Source organism: Ixodes scapularis, unplaced genomic scaffold (genome assembly GCF_016920785.2).
Source record: "Ixodes scapularis isolate PalLabHiFi unplaced genomic scaffold, ASM1692078v2 PGA_scaffold8__174_contigs__length_109621045, whole genome shotgun sequence".
Taxonomy (NCBI): domain Eukaryota; kingdom Metazoa; phylum Arthropoda; class Arachnida; order Ixodida; family Ixodidae; genus Ixodes; species Ixodes scapularis.
In genome coordinates this window covers 65,762,188-65,783,112 of record NW_024609883.1, presented here as the reverse complement: position 1 = coordinate 65,783,112, position 20,925 = coordinate 65,762,188, and the positions used below count along the sequence as shown (strand labels likewise).

The window sequence follows — 20,925 nt, the reverse complement described above, 5'->3', positions numbered from 1 at the left end:
GACTGGTGCGCGACCGAAACAGTCCGCCTGGTCCGGGTATCGAACCCTGGACCACTCCATTACAGGTGGAGCGCTCTACCAACTGAGCTAACCAGGGGTTAGACGTCAGTAGAGCAAAAAGGTTTTATCAGCTGCCACCAGTCTAACACCAACAAGCTAAAAGGCTTGCTTTTTAAAGTAATGAGTAAACCATCTGGAGCTAACCAGGGGTTAGACGTAGGTAGAGCAAACAGGTTTTATCAGCTGCCACCAGTCTAACACCAACAAGGTGAATTATAATCATTACCTTAAAAAGCAAGCCTTCCACCTTGTTGGTGTTAGACTGTTGGCAGCTGATAAAACCTGTTAGCTCTACTGACGTCTAACCCCCGGTTAGCTCAGTTGGCAGAGCGCTCCACTAGAAATGAAGAGGTCCCGGGTTCGATACCTGGACCAGGCGGATTATTTCGGTCGCGCACCAGTCACCTGGCTGTGTTTGGAAATTTGTGTTTGTCTTTTGTCCCTCTTGTTTCCCTTCTCCAGGGATTATTTTCGTCATTCTACTTGTTTCCATGCTGGCTTTCATAACGGTTAAATTTGCTCGCGCATTGAGTTTGGCAACGGAATTCGTTAATCTATAACTGTTATAAAAAAATAGAACTGCCATATTTTAGATTCTCGCTAGACTACAAATGCTTTGACCGGTAAATGGCTCCCAGCCAGGCCTAACATATCGTATGGTTGGTAATATCAAAGATATAAAAGCTGCTAATTTCATTTCTGGACTAGCGCGTTCTAATTTCGTTCTTACCATCCAGAGTTTTTGAAAAGCGTTCGTACATACTTGTTCAACAAGAAAGCTCCAGTTTAGGTCGCACCTGAAATGGACTCCTAAATATTTGTGCTCAATCGGCCCCTTCATTAAGAAAGAGGCTGTCAATATTATAGCTAAATTTTATTATTTCTTTCTTGCGTGTCACATTCATGCAGACTGTTTTGTTTTTATTTTCAACTCCCTCTGGCCATCCAGCATGCCATGTTGACATTTTTTTTTTGTATGTGCAAATGTCTGTTTAGTTAATGCATTTTAAGTAAATATTGCTTTCTTAATGTTCGTTGTTAGAGCTATATCACTTTCCACGAGTAGTTATTTTGTTGATAACAACACGCCTCTATCGTTTACCGGCCGAAAATATATTTTTTTTATTTTTTTGTTCGCCATACAAAATTTTGGATTGAAATTGACGTAAACTTTTTCGAATAAATTGGGCAGTAAGTATAGACGCTTTACACACGCGCCAAATTACAGCCGCCATTGCTGACCTTCTCTTGTCTTACCGAGATGCCGAGCAACTGAAACGGTAGTTGACGATCCTCTACAAAGGCCGATACTTTAGAGAAGGACACAGTTGAATCTAATATGGCAATAACGTGGCCTGCTATGGTAATGATGAAGTGAAATAAACGGAATAAGAGGAAAGAAAAACTGAAGGTCAGTTATGGCGGCGTCCATGCACAGCTGCTGCAAAGCGTCTATACTACCAACGACCAATCTGAGTTAAGTTGTGTTTATCAGCTTTTTGTCTGAAATTTCCCTACGGTGCTACGAGAAAGTAAAGCTTCGATTTGATTTGATCTGAAAGCAAATGCCACACAGTTTGTGTGGCCACAACATTCCTGACTAGATCGGAATGCGGTGGTTCGCATACATTCATTTCTGTTCATTAAGATCAAAGCCATGAAAAAAACGAGCTAAAAAAACAACACGTTCTCGCTTAAGAAGAGAGAGAGAGAGTGAAAGGAAGATAAGTAAAGAGGATTTAGCTACCTGCGCTGCTTTGAGGTTTCTCGTGCCACAAATTGAGCGCGCAGAAGCAATTTCTTGGGAAGCAAACCATTTTCCGGGCTTCGACTTTCGATCGGTGTGGCAATTCCTTGGTCGGTAAACGATTGGTCGTCTGCGCAATCTCACAAAACGTTCAAACTTGCGCGTTTCTTTCGCACCAATTGCGTCAGTAGACTCTTTCCGAAATTCAGTCTGGCCACCTGGATAACTATCATCACCTAAGTGCAACGTTACTATAACACTCAGTTGGGTAACTCACCCTTGAAACCTAGACCGCCGGCGTCCACCGAGAAAGAGCAGAGTACGATAACAGCGCCACCTTTTAGCGACAACTTGAAACGTGCAAGTTGCTTCATATGACTGCTATAGTCACTGAATGTTCCCAGAGTACAGAAACATCCAGGCTCGAGGCACCAAGAGGGCGTGTCAATCTTTTTTTTTTTTTTACTATGGTCACCATGAGCTTTTAGAAAGCATGTTTTTGCGTAAAAGCAAACGGAAAAAGTTATTTTTTATGAAACATTATTGGAGATTAGTACCAAATGACAGGAGCGTGATGTGTTCATGAACTTTTAGTTTACAAGGTTTTCGGCACGATTAATATTGCTTTTACACAACTATGTGTCACAGCTGATTTCAGGTAGCGCGTCTCGACTTGGGTGCGTCCTAACTTCGGTGATTAATTGCGACGCGTCCGCTTGGTAGACAAGGGTTCGCATTCCTGTCATCGTTGTATTTGTTTCGGCGGCAAAATTGCCGAGTAAGGCCAAAATAGAACAGTTACAGCGGACGCAATCGAATGCGATACTCGCGAACCAATACATGCAGCCGTGCAGTTCTCCGATCGGCCGCTGCGGGAGAAATGGGGGCGTTGCGATCGCCATTAGTTCGGTTCTCGAGTGCGGATCGGTGCCACCCTTTTAGAGCAGGCTCTATGGCAGTTTACCAACTGAGTTGTACTAATAACGTTACCTACATGTATATTACTTGTACATGCTATTGGTTGCCTTTTGATTGCTGACGAAGGAAGAATTTGAAGACAGACACCGATACGTAGCCTTAGCGTTCGAAGTTGTTCGATTTCAGCGTGACGAGACTTGTAAGCTTCGGTGCGCTACGCATTTATAATGAGGAGTTTATTTTCATGTTTAATGGTGGCGCAAAATATGAAAGCTTCAGTTACTCAGAGGTGGCTTGATTGTACCCCGTTCAAACTGAGATCAAAAGCCCCGACTTCAGCGCGAGCTTTCTGTCCTTGCTAAGACTAGTGTGAACGCGCAGGCACGCGCAACCAAAGCACTGCGGAAGCTCAAGCTCGCGGTGAACGCGGAGCTTCTAGCCTCAGCTTAGGTGTGAACGGAGTATAATCCTTAACACCATACATTAATTTTGCATAAAAAACAATTACGTGAATCCTTAAAATGATTGACTTCGGCATGCCCCACTCAGCTCGTGACAATAAAATGTGCCGAATATTATCGAGAGATTTAGCGTCTCGTACAGTGTGATATTATCTTGATACCATCAAAACCGGAGACAGATAGAAAAAGAAAAAACTGTACAGCGAACAACACCTTATCTTTTTACGTCTACCGTTGACGAATAGATAATAGATTTTAACCGCCATTAGCATGCAACGTTTATACAGATATTTGAGACCCTAGATGGCACCGCATTTTTTCAAGAAACGTTGGGCGTGGTTAATGACATCCAGCCTTTTTGCTGGTAACCTTTGAAGGCATGAAATCCTTTTATGAATTCCCCCAAGCCCAAAAAGTTTGACCGTCCCACCGTGCATTTCCCGCTAAATTTAGCGGGGAAATTGATGCGCCAATTTAGTTCCCCTGCAAAATTAAGCGGGAAAACTGACGTCAGGTGACCTGCACGCCCAGTTCAGTTTCCCCGCCAAGTTTATCAGATAGACTGATGTCACGTGACTTGACGTTACGTGAACTGTATATAAGGAGGCCAATTTAGTTGCCTGCCAAATTTAGGGTGAAAATTCACGTCACGTGAAGTTTTCTCTTCAAAATTTAGTGCGTAAATGATAAAAAAAATACGGGTTCTTGTTCACTTCCCGCAACGACTGTTTAATGTTTTCTAAACGAATGTAAACAATCACCCCTTAAATACTGCCTTTCATGCATTATAGTAGTCTAAAAAAAGAAAAAGTCGCTTTCAGTTTCTTTTTGTCGCTTTTTCCGTTGATACCAAAATCTTATTAAGGGTGCAATCAATCTTTCTTTTTTTTTTTTTTCTTTTTACATGCGCTACTTTCATCATTTTTTTGCAAAACGCAAAGTATTCGCGATCGAATCAGTACTGCACTGATACTACGAGTCATGTTTCTATTTTGAGGGTTAAACACGTATAAAGTTGAGATACTTGGAATGACGAGCGTCTTGTCCGTTCTCGTCTTTTATGTTCTTCCCTTATTTATAAGTTGAGATGTTTTACGTTTTCTTGGTGCCTTTGTAGATTTCGTATGTGTCTTCCCTTCATCGTGTCATATCATACTTCCGTCAATGCTACAAAAGGGGAATTTCCGTCTTGAAAATATGAATGGTCGTAGTGACTTGATTCTCTTGTAATGTCGGGGATTCGGTTGAGAATTCATACTTTGTCCTGTCTCGGTCTATCTTCACCCCGGTGTTTATTCTCGGCGCCGTTTTCTTGCGCATAATGAACGACATGGCCCACAGCACAACTATGCTATCTCTTGTCCCTACGCATTTTTATGAGCTATCAATGCACCCCGATGACCGAGGAGCGGGCGCCATGCCTTGGACGTGGGCGGACGTAGGGCATTATACGAAGAGACGAGCAAGAGTAAACACCCTTTAATGGGAAGTTCTCCGTTTCCGCCAAAAAGTGGCCATGAACCCGATATCTCGTTTCAACAAAGAGCAAAGGAGAGGGCGTTTGGATACAAACAAATAGTAAGATTCATTACCGTCACGCTCGAGGTCCTGTGAGAAAAAACAACAAGCACACTTTTTGCTTGAACTGTTTTATACAAGACTTACATGTGGGATAAAAAATAAACAATTGTCATATTGTATGAAATCATTTACCAGCAGAAAAGTGGGTGCGTCTCATATCGGAAAAACAGCGCACAAACAGTGAGGAAAAAGGAGAGAAAACGAAACACAAATGGTACGCCCGGAAGGTAGGGTGCAGAAACTGGCAATGTCAGATTACCAAGTGGCAGGTTAATCGGAACTCATTACTACGCTTTACTAAAGTACTAAAAAATACTCAAAGAAAAAGACATCGCCTATAAAGCATAGGAATCTCCTCTAGCTGACGCGGGCCAGTGTTTGTGAAATCGGCGCATTTATAAAACATTATAGTTCGGGGGAGGGAGGCTGTGGTCGCGTCCTCCACCGAAGACTGTCTTTTCCAAAAACGTGAAATCGAATGTTCTCTTCACCTTACGCTTAATGAAGCTTTAAAAGCCCGTTTAACGTAAAGCTTCTTTCTTTCTTTTCTTTGATAACTGATAAAAAAAAAGGAGACATTGGCTGCTGCTATGCAGCACCGATTTTTTTTTTTAGAAAAAAAAAAAACAACAGGAAAGAGAGGCAAACGTGTTTTGTGAAGCTGCACATATGTCATCATTATTGACGTCACATTGACGTTTCGTGTTCAGCCCGTAAGCTACACTAACACTGCGTGAGGACGTGTGCAGTCAAGCCTCGTGTTTGAGCAAAAAGATCGCGCGTTTGCGGAGAACAAAGTTGAACAGGGCGTTGCCCAATCAGTTTTTGTGTATCAGGAAGGCTGCATGCAACTCTCGGTGTCTTTTGTAACCAATAGAGACAGCAAAAAAACAAAAACAAAAAAAAGAAACAAACTGACAAGTGAAATACAGTTCGTTGACAACCTATTTTTTTTTTTTTTGTCTTTAATATTGGACGTTACAAACTTGCAGACCATGAATAGAAAACAAGTTTGCGAACAATTATGTACTGCGGGGTATTTGTGAGGCCGGCAAAAAATAGGATCTTGCTTCGTGAGCGGGAATGCATAAAAAAAAAAAAAAAAGGAAACGGCGCTCGTTGCGCGTTGTTGCGACGAGGTCAACGATGTCAATAAAAGCATGACACCCTTGCCTGGCACTGAAAATAGTTCTGAGGGAACAGCATGAGGATGGCTCTTCGTTTACGACCTAAAGAAAGAGGAACGCCGCTTGATTACATGCGGTTCAATAGATACACATGTAAAGACGAGTTTTATTTCCAATAGTGCGAACCAAAGCTGTGATGTGCACTTCTGCCCTCTAAAACACTCACATACACAAAACGGCGACGTACGCGTTTTTGTCAATTACTGGCTGATTTTATGAGGCGGAAAGAACTGCCGACATAACACAAGCTTGTTGACGAACCAAGCATACTTTATCATTTAACTTCTCTTAAAAAAATGTGTTGATTAAAAACACTCGAGTGTAAGACCTAAAAACACAGAGCTCATAATATGTTCGTTCAATACAGAAAGATGCGTACAGCCAATGACTTGTTCGTTGTTCGCTCAAAGCCGCATACAGCGAAGGCGATCATTGTTACAAAATTAAAATTCACTTAGCGAAACGTGGCCTCGTTAGTTTTTGGACCGGGTTCCTAATATAAAATTAGTAATTTACCAGGCTGAAATATTAAAGCGTGCGCTCGATTTGCAGCATCTGCGCATTGGCGACGCCATAATCGACCTTCTGTTTTTGTTTCCTTTTGTTCCGTTTACTTCACTTCATCATTACCACATCAGGCCATGTTATTGCCATTTGATATTTTACTGTATACTTTACCTCAAGCCTTGGCCTTTGTGGGAGCTCGTCAACGGCCGTTTAAGTGGCTCGGTATCTCGGGAAGACAAAAGAGAGTTATCAATGGCAGATGCAACCTACCACATGTCCAAACCGTCTGTAAGATCAAGTCAAAGCCCGCGAGAAAGATGGAAACATAAAAAAAAAATTCAACATATTTATTATTTTTAGAATTCTTCAGGAAAAGAAATTGGATAAAAAAACAATAGGCGCATATTTTCAGGCTTTAATTTCACATCAGGCTTAAATTTCGGACACTCGAGCACCAACCGAGGGTTGGTGCTCAGGTATCGATGCTTAAATACTAACCCCTAAGTGATATCTTGTTATTATGGGCACCATTATGGGCACCAGGAGCACTATAAGTACGGCCAAGGAGGATTATTTCTCTGGACTGGCAAAGGCTATCAACATAAATTCGAAAGCCTTTTGGAGTTACCTTAGAAAAACACGAAAAGAAAGAACAGGCATTCCGAGTATTACAAATACTGGTAGAGTCATAACAGATAATACAACTAAAGCTAATTGTTTCAATGATTATTTTCAGTCAATATTTCTCAAAAACGGTGACTACGAACATTTGCCGATTCTTACAGATAGAGTGGAAAATGCTATGCCTCCCGTCATAATCACGCTAGAGGGAATAAGAAATTGCTTAAACTCTTTAAAAGAAGACAAGGCCGTCGGTCCAGACGAGATGTCCCCCAAGGTATTAAGAGCCTGCTCGTGTATAGTTTCACAATACTTTTATGTAATTTTTTGTAAATCTCTTGAAAGCGGATTGCTCCCTAAAGAATGGAAACAAACGTATGTTGTACCAATTCATAAAAATGGTCCAAAATCAATTGTTGACAATTACAGGCCGATTTCCTTGAGCTGTATATCATGTAAGATATTTGAACATATTGATTATAGTAGTATAATTAAGCACCTAGAAGATAATACCTTTTTTTGCCCTAACCAACACGGTTTTCGTAGAGGTGTCTCCTGCAGTACCCAATTAATTGAGCTCTATCATGATTTAGTTAGTGCGGCTGAAAACAGACTGCAAACGGATGCCATTTTTGTGGATTTCCGCAAAGCGTTCGATTCTGTTTCGCATCAATTGTTATTACACAAAATGAGTGCTTTAAATATCGACCGTAATGTGCTCCGGTGGATAAAAGACTACATCAGTGGAAAAAAACAGTGCGTCGTCCTGGGGGGTAAAAGATCAGAATACGTAGATGTAACTTCGGGGGTACCTCAAGGGTCAGTGCTGGGACCACTTTTATTTTTAATCTACATTAATGATATAGCGTCCTCCATCTCTTCTAATATCAGATTATTCGCGGACGATTGTGTAATTTACAGAACAATAAGGAACGTTAACGATGTCTCTTCTTTGCAAGAGAATTTGAACTGGGTTAGTTTATGGTGCGGGACCTGGGAACTGGGGTTAAACACAAGCAAATGTTTTCATGTCGCTTTTAGTAAAAAGAAACATAATATTGATTCGGCTTATGCTATTGGTCGAGACTCGTTGCGGAAAGTGTCTGCAATTAAATATCTTGGTGTCATTCTTTCAGAAAACCTTTCGTTCAATCAGCACATAGATATGATCATGAAAAAGGCTGGCAGGGTTCTTAGCTTAGTCATCCGCAATCTTCGCTCTGCTCCACAAATCTTGAAAGAGACAGCGTATCGCTCACTAGTTAGACCACATCTAGAATATGCGAGTGCCGCATAGGACCCGCACCAAAAATATCTCATAGATAAGATAGAAGGCATTCAAAATCGCGCTGTGAGGTTTATTCTGAATAAGTATTCTCGAGCAGAGAGTGTGACACAAATGAAAGTTTGTATGGGTATCGAGCCTTTAGAAAAAAGACGTAAGAAAAATAGACTTAAACTTATTTACGCTATCAACAATGATTTAACTGGAATAGACAAGTCTAATTATCTAGAAATGCCCCACTATATATCGAGTAGCAGGGACCACGTAAAAAAAATACGCGAAATAAAATGTCGAACTAACTATATGATGTTTTCTTTTTTTCCGAGAACTATATCGGAATGGAATGAACTGCCGTCTGATATTGTATCAGCTAACAGTGACTCTTTTATTAGCCTTATTAATGCACTGTAAGTTTCTGTGTTAAGTACATCATTGGTTTTTCCGTAATATTGCTATTGTGTGCTGGTGTGAATCATGTTTATTGATGTTGTTGGAAATTGCTGATGTGTGCTGTTATGTGACTTTCCAATTTATAATGATATATGTGAATCATGTAACCCACTCCTCTGCTGTAATGCTCCGGCGCTGCAGAGAATAAATAAATAAATAAAATAAATAACCTTCATTGTCCCCCAAAAATAAACGCTTATAACGCGAGCTCTCTACAATAACGAGAGAAAAAAAAATATCATACCCAGTTTGTCCCCGAAAACGATTTCTAATAGTGAGTCATCTACATTAACCGACCACATATTAACGATAGAAGACTGTAATATATTGGCGCCAGGTGCATTCAAAGTAACCGACGAAAAGAGAAAAACAGAGTTTTCTTTTTTCTTTAAGAAGCGCTTTCGAAACCTGTAATTAAAACCGCGGGGGTCATTGAAAATCAGGTTCTGAAATAGTAACGTAGTTTCTTTTGTCCGTGCGTTCTCTCTCCGGAAGCGGTGTTGTACGCCGAATTGCTTCGCAGCTCATCAGGATCCCTCCGGAACTTTCGTGGGACAATACCAAGTGATCAGTTTCTAAGAGTAGCCGTTTTGACTTACCCTTAGGCAATATACGCTTGTCGAGCTGCTTCTTTCAATACTCGAAACATCCTCTAAACTCGTTGATATCGATGCTTTTCAGGGCTCGTGCGGTTTTCTGTTTCACTTCTTACATATCGGCAAACCGTTTCCGTTTAAAAACGTTTCTTCATCCGCGGAAAAAAAAAAATCACATGAGGCGAGGTTGGGTGTTAGGAAAGAAGAGGGCTTACTATGGGAGGGGGGGGGGGGGGACGTTTTTATGTCCAAAACTGCTGAACACAGCTCGGTGGGCAGGCACGTTCTCTTGGTGGATGACCCAGTCTTGTGCTTGCCACAAATCTGGGGTTCGTTGCGCCCCCAATGCGCTGAGTGTTCAGTAGCTTTAATATTCTTCAAATAAAAAAAAAAAAACTGCATGAATATGGAGGATGGGGCACGGAGGGTAACCCCATCCTCCCTATTAACCCGATCTCACCCAGTGTAACTTTGTTTTTTCTTTTCCCGGACGAAGAAAATTTTTAGATGGAAACGGTTTGCCGATGTGTGAAGAGGTGAAACAGAAAAAAGGCAGAAATACCGAAAAAAAAGACATCAAAATCGATGAGTTTAAACGCTGCCTTGAGCCTTGGAAGAAACGCCTCGTCATGTTCATTGCACCAGGCAGAGAGTGCTTTGAACGAGACTGAAGCTTCAACGCGTAAAAATAAATACACTATTTAAAAATTAAGGCTCTAATCTACACTATGAAGGTGGTTGGACAGCGAAGCTGAGGTATACCTGCAACGATTTCCCGCCGCAGTATAAACCTTTTTTATGGCAAACGTCACCAAGTGGTAGTCCAGTTTTTGACGTGCCAGAGAACTTCGGGTTTATAAAAAGAATGAACAACGGCCACCTTAAAACCGCTGCTTGAAATGTGGATGAAACGTTTAACCGCAAACTCTTAAAGTGAACGCCAAAAGAGCGAAGGAGTGCGAGATCTGTTAAAATATTTCAAGTATTCTTGTAAACCCACTTGCCTCCTCTAAGATGTAATATTGTACAGCCTAAGGCCCTCTTTAAATCTGCAACCTTGTTGTCCATGTATCATTTATGGTTTGTAGCACTGGTGACATAAGCAAGCTCAACAGGCTTGCAAAGACGGTGCGACCGGAATTCGCTTGGAAGGCTAGCGGCAGTTCACGTTTGTAGAAAGCAAAAAAAGGCTATACCAAAAAATTATTGTCGGAAGAAAGTAAATACACTGTACCAAACCTTTTTTTATATAAGAAAGACATGGTACGCTGCCCTTCCCGCGGCAGCTTATGCAACCTTAATCTTTACCGCGAAACGCATGCGGGGAGCGCTACGTGCTTATCATCGTTCGCGCGCGCCTTATAATCTATTACGTGGTTTTGACACTTGTTTTGTGGATTTCTTATTGAAACAAGTGTCAAAGCCACATGATAAATGATAAGACGTGCCCTAACGGTCATAAGGCGCGCGCGTGGGTTTTCTGTAGAGGGACACGAAAAAATCCCAACTGCGAGTCATATACCGCTTCGCTGTAATCAAGTCCCGTTTCTTTTTGCCCCTCACCCCTCCCCCTTTCCTTGTATACCACATGGAATATTTATTTTAACAATACTTGCGATGCAGAAACTTTTACACAATGAAAACATTTATAGTTCCAAGTTAAGAAAAAAATGCTTGCCATGTTGATTTGTAGGCATCCGTTAGGCAGCGAATCGGACGAGCTTGTTCATAAGAGTTATTTGCATTGCGCGAGCGCAGAAACTTGTTTTGTATTAAAGCAATTAAACTGCGCATAATCAGGTTTACAGTCAGCGCCATCGCCAATATGTATGTGACGTCAGAAGTTTCTTTTAATTCTATTTTTGTTGCTTTACCACTACATGATCACGAGATGGTATTGTCATAGCGACACCACCTTGCTTTTGCTGTCAACGCGCAGGCTTTGTGCGAATTTGTCATCGAGAGTTTCTGGACTCGGGGACAAGGGACGCCACAAACTGGCGATGATAAGTGTTGCGATATGTATGATGTGTGATGCATAATGTATAATGTGTTTAGTGTGTGATGTATATGTATGGTGTGATGCATGAGTGATACATGGCGTGGTATCTATGGTATACTGTAAACGACTTAATTTTCGCGAGGACTTAATTTTCGCAAATTTAGGCGAATCGCCAACAATTCGCAAAAAATAGGTTCTACGAACAATTCAAGTAAAATGTAAACAGACTGGAATCTATATTGAGATCCCACCGCGTTGCGAAAGTTAGAACCCGAGAATTATTCGGAAACTTCGACTTTTACCTAAATCGCGAAATATTGAGCCCGCGAAAAATAAGTCGTTTACAGTATGATGTATGGTTAATCTGTATGATCTGATATGTATGGTATGTGATGTATATGTATGGCCTTCGAACGATATGTGTTGTACGTGATGTATTGTGTAGCATGTATGGCATGGAATGTATGATATAATATGCATGGCATGCGATATAAGATATATACATAGATGGTGTGTGATGTATATCTATGTTATGGGATTTATAAGGTTGATGTATGATGTGTATGATCTAGCTGGGTCACCAGCAAAAATCAGCTGATATTATACTAGGCTAAAAGTTTTTCCGTCATTTTTTTAAAAAATCAGATTAAAATTTATGGGCTCAGCCGGGAAACTAGTGTTGGGCAGTTGGCGCAGCCAAACCGACGAAACTTTTCAGGTAGTTAAAAAGATCGGCGGGTGTTAAAAAGTGCAGCTCATTAGTGTTTTCTCGCGTATATTAATGACCAAGGAGGAAGTATGACCCACAGTACGCGTTGTGAAAGTTTAGGTTTATAGAGTCGTTGAGAAAATTAAAACATATGGCGTCAGTTTAAAAAGCAAAATTGCAAATAAATTTTTGATGAACAAGAAAACATAACGAACAGCAATCAAGCACGAACTTTACCATGATGTAAATTAGCCTAGCAAAACTGAAAATTAAAAAAAAAGCTGAGACTTGCGGATTGAATTTTAACCCTCTATCAGGTTAATTTACATCACGGTTTATCTTTCTACGTTATTAGGTACAACATATTGAATCACGATGGGTTTCTTTCAATTATGTTTCACGTTTGGTGAAACTATACTCCTGTAATTCTGGGTTGCATTTATATCAGTACGGTGTCGTCCCTTACCGTTACCACAGGTAACTGCATAAGGACCAATACATTTCTTTATAGATCGATAGAAAGCAAATCAGTACTGACAGTCTGACAGCTCATCCGGCATTTATTATAAGTTTCTTTCAAATTTTGTTTGCAAATACTCTACCAAACCTGATAGAAATGTTGACACCCAAGAAGCACAATTCTTTTGGGTCAAACTTTTGTTTGGAAATTCGAAACCTAAAGATCCTCAAGACGACAGTAGAACCAAACGTGATATTCGCTGGCTAAAGTTTGTGTATTTTGGTCCAGAATTCGGTTGTCACGTAGCATCTCCGGGTCTCAATCCACAAAAAAGCAAATGCCAAAGTTAGGCTTCCCGGCTGGCTGTTCGATTTCCACGTGGTGTCTTGGATTTGCGTAAGGTGCTTTGCCACTCCTGTGGTGATCCAAAGAAAAGTGAAACTTGGAACATTCTCTAGCAAGTTAGGGTGAAGGCAAAGTACCCTTTGCCCAATGTAGCGCCTTGGAGTATAACCATTTAAGGTCTATGTCAAGCCCCTTGAATTGCGGGCTTGGGCCAAGCTAAAGTTGTTTTCTCTGGCTTGCTGCCTGGAAGCAAATATAATAGCGATGTCCTTGAAGGATACGATAATAAAAGATCAGGCGACCAAAGGAGGTTCATCTGCGCCGCACTTTTGCAGGCGTTTTGTGCACCAGAGCCCGATTATTTACGTCACCTCGTAGATTTTACGCGTTGGAGAGGCGCCCATGTGTAATACACATCAGCAGCAATCGATATAATTTTATAGTGACATAACTTTCGTGAAGCGTTTCCCGTTCAGTGTGATTCTACCTACGTAGCACGAGAATTTTCCGAGAACATTCCTGGAATGTTCAGAAAAACATAGGCAACATTCTTGGAATGTTGCATATTAACCGTAAAAACATTCCATCAACATTTTCAGAATGTGGCGCAGGCACTTATTGCTACATGCGGGGAATGTTTTCTAAGGGACATTCTTAGAACGTTCCGAGAACGACAAAAACTTTATTAGGCCATTCAATCAAAAATATGTAAATATCCTAACAAGGTTCTAAGAACGTTCTCAGAACATCCAAAAAACTTCTGCAACTTTCTTGAAATGTTGCAAATGTATACAGGGACATCCTTTCAAACTCCTCGGAACGTGGCGTGGGTACATCACTACATTCAGGGAACATTCTCTGAGAACTACTTACGAAGATTCCACAATTACTGCTTGCCTAGGCTACAGCTCCAATGAGCTGCATTACATATATGGATGTAATGAATCTCCTCACAAGATGATATTTTGTAATCGAAACTAATTTTTAGAAGGCGCAAGCACAAGCTAGCCGCTTTCCCAGCGCACCAGCCTGAGCACGTACTAATGACAGTTTACTCCTACCTAGCTGTCACTTGTCAACTTCTTTCATTCAAAATGTGCTGTATACATAACCGATTACTCAATCCGAGCTTAAGAACAAATACACATGGCATCTCACATTCAACTGGAAAATATTTTTTTCAAAGTTTTAAACCCCAGATTCTAAAAATCTGGTCCATTCAAGACTGCCCCTTTATACATACGCAGTGAGTGCCAAGTTTATAATCAAGTTTTGAAAACGATTGCTTTTCTCCTACATCTTATATCACATTCCACGGTAGACTGAAATAAGATAAAACTGATCCCGTATGCGAAGTTTCCGGAAACTCTACTTGATTGGCACATTTTTGTAACAAAGTGGCCATAGTGGATGATGTTTCGAACCACAGGTTGCGTGAAAACTCCGTAAAGTTGGCGTCACCTACGAACCTTCTAGGAATGTTCGCAAGCGAACTTTCCAAGAATGCTGCGCATACGAATGTTCGAAAGAGAACGTTCTTAGAACATTGTGCAAATAAAATGTTCGCTAACGAACATTCCTAGCATGTTGAGCTGCTTACCTTGTAGGAAATGTTCGCATACGAAAGTTCCTATAGAACGTTCCAAATAGTGCTTTAACGTTCCTTCAACATTTAGAACATCCAGGGAATGTTCGCACCACATTGGGTGCTACTTGGGTATTGTCTCATAGCGTGGAAATAAACGAGAACATTTTCCGAAAACTTCGTGATAACCAGTGTCGGTCATGGAATCCCGTAAGTTGAATATTACACTCCATAAAAAAGGGTGTATTCTTACACTCTTTGTCCCATAAGATACACCTCAAAAGTTCATTTCGACGTACAGCACGCTGATGCCGATCTGAAGGTACTAAGTTTAACGAGAGGCTTGATAGCCGTGCGGTAAAACTTATTAAAATAGCTAATGTACGTGTTACTCACTAAAAAAAAAAGACGATTGAGGTTTTCTTGTCCTTCTGCAAAACTTTGGTTTCTTCCTGTGGTCTTTGATACCTACTTTAGCAGTTTAATAAGTTATATTGCACCGGTTATCAAGGCCCTCGTAAAATTTGGGGCCGTCTGTTCTACTATAGTGCGCTGTACATCGAACTGAAGTTTGGGGGCGCATTATATGGGACAAAACAGTGTAAGTTGATACCTTTTTTTTTAGAGTGTACAATTGACGGTTCGTTGTTGTACGTTACCACCGTTTAAGTCTTAGATGCAAAACTCTCCAGGTGGTATTCTATTTTCTCTCTTTATAAAAACACATTTACACTCCAAGCTTTCATGGTGGTCGTGAAAGTCCATAAATCTCGAAGAAGGCCTTCCCTGAATCTACAGTCAAAGCCATGGTTGCTCGTGCACTCGCACTCATTAAAGGGAAACTGAAGCAGTTCTGTATTTGAGGCAAAATACTTAAATCGTCTTCACTTGGCTTTCGGGATCCCAAATATCGTGATTACGTTTAATCTTGCACACGGTGGCTGCAGAAAGTCAATTTCAAAGTATCGCTGAAGCCCCTGCTTCCCGGTAACTGATGTCATATTAAGAGTTTTTTTTGGAATCTCCGCGCTCGCGCATCTTCAGCGCCTATCGAAGCACGCACACTCTTGATATTTTTAAAACGGCAGAGAAAAAAAAAAGACTTTACGACGGGTGTCAGTGCGGCGGAACATACCTGGCACGCGTTGGCCACACGAGCAGCACGCGCTTGGAGGCTGAATGATCCTAGTATGACGAAACGACAGGTCGAAGGCCTTTCGTGTATTGTCGCGTTTTGTTACATCTTCGGGAAAGACGAAAGTTATATTCAGATTTCTGGAATAAAAATACTTTAGAATTCGCCTCTAACTTGTTTTTTTTTCTTGTTTTAAATGTTTCAGCTTTCCGTAACCACCGATGAATGCCAGTATGCACGTACCCACCTCATATCTTCTGAAATGATTCAAAAATTGTTTATTTCGAACATGCTCTATGATCTTGTAAAGGAAACCTCAAACCCAGAAAAATTCCACTGTGAAGCATTCGGCCAGCGAGCGCACGCTACTAAGCCAGAAAATGGTTGTGCGAGATGCGCAGGCATAGCCATTTTCGAGAGCAAGTGTGCACCTCTTCCGTTCAGAGTTTCTTTCTGTTCTAGCAAAATTCTGCTAAATAGTTTGCACCATGGTGAGTCAACGGTCGAATAAGGTTACGGGTAAACAGTGGAGATACTTTCGACAATGAGTGAACAATTGGGGCATGTGACCATTTCGAGTATTATGTTACACACACATTACAAACAATTTTTGTTCATGGGCACAGAAACCACGAGACGATATCCTCATCTACCGCGAGTGCTTGAAGATCCACGACGCATATCTACCCCAAATGTATTTAGGCATCTATCGATAGTTTATGTTGGCTTGTTTTCTGGAATTGAATATGCCATATCAGCTTTAGCATTCATACTCAGAATTTGAAGAAATCAGATGTTATAGTTATCCGTTTTTTGCGACCTTCAAATGTAACTGGTTTGTCTTTATGTCATTATGACGGAATAAGTGAAATCTAACGAGTTTCATGTTGTTTGCTTTGCATAAAATTGAAGTTTTTTTAGAGACCGAAATCTACCAAAGAAATTTACTCAAATACCAAAACCTCAAAACTTTCCAAGTTGCCGATTTGTTCAGATGTTTAATCTGAAATGTTGTAGCCTATATCATAAAAATGAATCATAGTTGCTATTAGTTACCAACCCTTTGACAAAATATTAGGCATGGTACTCACTTTGTCGAACACGAGTGCGAGGAGGTGACTCGATAAAATTGCCGAAGTGATAGGAATCTTATTAAAACAGTGTAAAGATTTACCTTAATAAAGCTAAACAACACTTCGAAAAAAAAAAGAATACTTTATATTGCAGAAGATTGATGCAGCAGTATATATCCGTTTCTATTTTTTTTTTCGAAATAACATTTGTCGAAAATACCACGGACCTTTCTACAACCCAACCTTAAATTAAAAAAAAGTTTTGAGCGTTATTTTTAAAATACTTTTATTAAAATATATAGTTATGGTATTAAACCTCACTTATGTTGGAGCTCGCATATTACGTTTAAATAAAAGGTGATAAGGTTTCTCGGAGAAAATATATCTCAGTGAATAACTCAATAATATTTCTATTACTTCCGACTGTCAGATCAACTTTCGAAACTTCCAAATGCTCGCTAAACTCTAGTATAACCACCGATAGCATGGAATGCGAGGCCATATAGTGCAATCCCAAATGCAAATAATAAATGATAAACAAAACACTGACCTTGATCCACGAGCCGCGCAGCGTGGCCGGTCAGTTTTTCACGTTCACTCATCAATTCCGTCAGGTAAGTCCGGACGTCCGACGACTTTCCAAAAAGAGCCATGACTTTCACTTTTTTTCTCCCTCGGTGAACGTTGTATGTAGCACTAAACGTAATCACACTCGTTGTTCACCTTTCTTCGGTAATATGTACCTTCACTTCCTGGGAGCAGAGACAGGGACGGCGAACGAAACGACCCAAGCGAAGAGCGGACGCCATAACGTGCAGACGACGCCGGATGCACTGAACCAGGAGACTTCGCAGACGATCCGAGGAAGCACGGGCGCATCCAGGAACCGCGTTCGCGACTGGGACGCCAAATTGGGAGCGGCGTGGTGCCTTCGTGAACTAACGAGCTCTCTTTGAACGTGGCGCGCGATACGAATTGCCAAAACCTGTTTTGTATCGCGAGACGCCCTGCCACGGTTTTGTAGTACCTATTTATTAAAAAATGGTAATATGAGAGTCGCCGGGATTGGACGTGGATATACTAGAGTCACTAAATAAGATGCGCTTGGAGTATTTCCACTTCCAGGTTTGTTCATGGTGGCCGCCAGTTTGTTTTTTCAGTGAGGCTCGGTCGAAACTGCGATTGTTACAATTCGGAAGTCCTATTTCCTGAGATTTAGATACGGCTTGAAGAAGCTCAAGTGACATTGTTTTTCTGTGCCGCGGACTATTTTAACATTTCTGGAAGATGGAAAAGCGTTTCCTGCGATTTCCACTAAAGTTGGAGAGAACTGGGGGTGGGAGAAGGTGGGTCAAAGGAGGGACAGTGGCAGAGTGTATTGGCGCACGGCAATTCTGTGCACGAGGGTAGCACCGCAGAATGCGAGATCCCTGGGCTCAGCTCCCCCCCCACCCCTTTTCCCATTTCGATCTGGATGAGATATCGGTCTGGTCAAAGGTTCTCTTCTACAGCACAAGACACCATCCATCCGTTGGGGCTGACGAACTTCCCCTCTTTGGAAACAAACACAAAGCACAATTTCTATTAAACGCACCCTGGCAAGAGCCGATAATAGCAGAGTCACCAGATTGAGACATGGTTATACGTGGTTTACATATGATGTCATCGTGCTGTTCTGGCGGTTATTCCTACGATTGTTCTCGCTAAAAAAAAATTGTTGGCACGCTATGTACTCTGTAAAAAGCACAGGCTCAGAAGTAAGACACTGGCGGCTGATTCAATGTCAGTGCAAGCCCTGAATAAACGGTCCATTTCTTTTCTTTTTGAGGGTTTGGCAAGCGTGCTAAGTTTCAAGGTCAGCTTTGACGAGAGCTTTTGTGCATCTGCAGGGATATTACGGCACCAAGGCCGCGCAACTTAATATGTTGTCCTATTCTCGAGAATAACTAATCACCACGAATTCAGACGCACTTGCGGCCGTTTGCATTCAACGTAACATCTGTGGACAGAATTTCTGATGTGTACCACATATTAGCGGCGAGATGTTTTGGTGGCGCCCTCCTATGGTTCCCCCTTGTGACGTCATTACCTTGCGAACAACGAGTTCGATGGTGTTTGTAAATAGCATGGTGGAAGCCTGAAATCATTGCGCTCTCAAAGCAACACTGCCAACACCGTCGAAATTAAAGTTCTTTCATTCCTCATATTTCCGTCGATGGTATACCTACTAGCTAACATCTCTGTCGCTCGATGAACCAAAATAGCAAATAAAAAAAAAAATACCTAGAGCCACCCTATATGGCAGCGTAGCTGCCAGAGTAGCGACACGACGCAAAATCATCTAGATACATGACGTCAGAAGCGCCTATAGTGATCTCCATTTTGGGCCTGGGAGGTTTCTATGGTAACCGTACTGCTAGCGACGCCGGGCGGCAACCTTTATCTATTTGATATCTCCATTCGTTAATTGAAAAGTGGTAAAAGTCCTAAAAGACGCTTTGCATGGCGATATGGCACGGGCCTCTGGAGGAGCGGTGCCTGTTTCTTCTGGGAAATGAGACGATTTGCAGCGTGCACGGACAAGGCGAGTGGTTTTCCGCGCCGCCGGGATGGCGGCCGCTTCGTGGGACGAACGTACCTTCCTTGTACTTTCGGACTTCGCTCCTATGGAACAAAATCCTATTACGCCGGCCACGACAAGACCGCCGTAATCGCCAGGCCTTGGGACATGACTGCTGCTCGACTGCCCCATAGTAAGAGAATGTATGCTTAGCACCATACTCCTTCAAGACCCACTCATTCATTCAAGATGAGATTATCTCACCGACTGGCGAGGAACGACGTCGACGACGGTATCACCCTTGTTTTGGGCGATGAACAGTCGACGGGGTTAACCCAAGAAGGACAGCACGGTGGTCTACAGAGGATTGTTAACGCCATCAAAAGAGGAGGATGCCGGATATGAGGTTTTCTTGCCGACAGGCCAAGTGGCCTGTCGTGCTAAAGGGGCCATGAATTGATTTGTTATCTTCTTCTTCCTCAGCTTTAATCCCCAACTCAAAAGAGAACAGTGGAATCACGCGGTCGTGACATGCTAGGGCACCGGTGCGATGACCCCAAGCTTCCGCCGTGCTTTTTAAGCACACCATAGAACTTGTCATTCGCAAGTGCACTCATGTGCACTCATTGGCCACGAACGCGAATTCAAATATTCATCGACGAATTGATTGTTGACGAGCGCATACGCCCGAGTGACGCAGTTTTCGTGTCAAATGCATGAGCTGGGGTCGGCTGACGTCATTTTGGCTTTTGTAGGCACTGCAAAGAGGATATTTAGAACCATGCACACATGATGATAACATCATAGCACACGGACATCAATGAGCACAATACGGGCCCAGCTACAGAAAATAAATATTACACTCGTAAAAAATAATTGTCTGTAACTTGTTAATTACAAAGACGAACACACCTCTCAGCATATAAGTTTAATAGTATGTGTTGAGGCGTTGCTATAGAGCAGGTCATTTCATATACGTCATTTTAGCAAACGTCAGCTTATCGCTTGCAAAAACAAACCAAAAGACACTGCGATCAAATGCAAGCTATTGCAACGAAAGGACGTTTATCAAAGTCTTCAGGACTGTCAATTCGTAAAATCGTCGATTAGTACACAAGGTTAAAGATCGCAGGCGCTTCTTCGCTTAAAGTTGCTGTGATTATTCGGTGACCCAGGGCTGAAACAACTTTTCCTAAACCCTACACACGACGTATACCTTTCGTTTCGATACTCAGAAATTCCAACATTCAAAGGAAGCTAGAAAATGCGAAAATGTTATCCTAAAAGTTATATTGTAAAATCGTTGATTAGTACAAAACGTAAAGATCGCAGGAGCTTCCTCGCTAAAAGTTTCTGTAATTACGCGGTTACCTGGGGCTGACACAACTTCCCCAAGGTCCAACATGCGACGCATACAATTCACATCGATTCTCGGACATTCCAACATTCAAACAGGAATAGGAATATGCGAAAATTGCATGGAAAATGTCTTATCGTTCCTCGAACACATCTAGGAATCCGAGCACCGCTACGGCGATATGACTGATGCTGCCGCACAGGTGCTAATATTCAGAAAGATCTTGCACAAAGAAGGTATAAAGTAACATTCTTTCAGATCTTGACGTTATACCTGCGTCAGAAAG

The 20,925-nt window shown here is 41.7% G+C and overlaps 1 protein-coding gene across 1 annotated transcript in view; it reads right to left on the bottom strand.

Annotated features, from left to right (window-relative positions):
* Window positions 1-17,572, bottom strand: part of LOC115331485 (KH domain-containing, RNA-binding, signal transduction-associated protein 2) — a 199,582-nt gene extending 182,010 nt beyond the window's left edge. The window contains exon 1 of the mRNA XM_040222858.2: window positions 17,273-17,572. Coding sequence (XP_040078792.1) covers window positions 17,273-17,375 — 103 coding nt within the window. The 5' untranslated portion in view covers window positions 17,376-17,572. The remainder of the gene's footprint in view (window positions 1-17,272) is intronic.
* Between the last annotated feature and the right edge of the window lie 3,353 nt (window positions 17,573-20,925).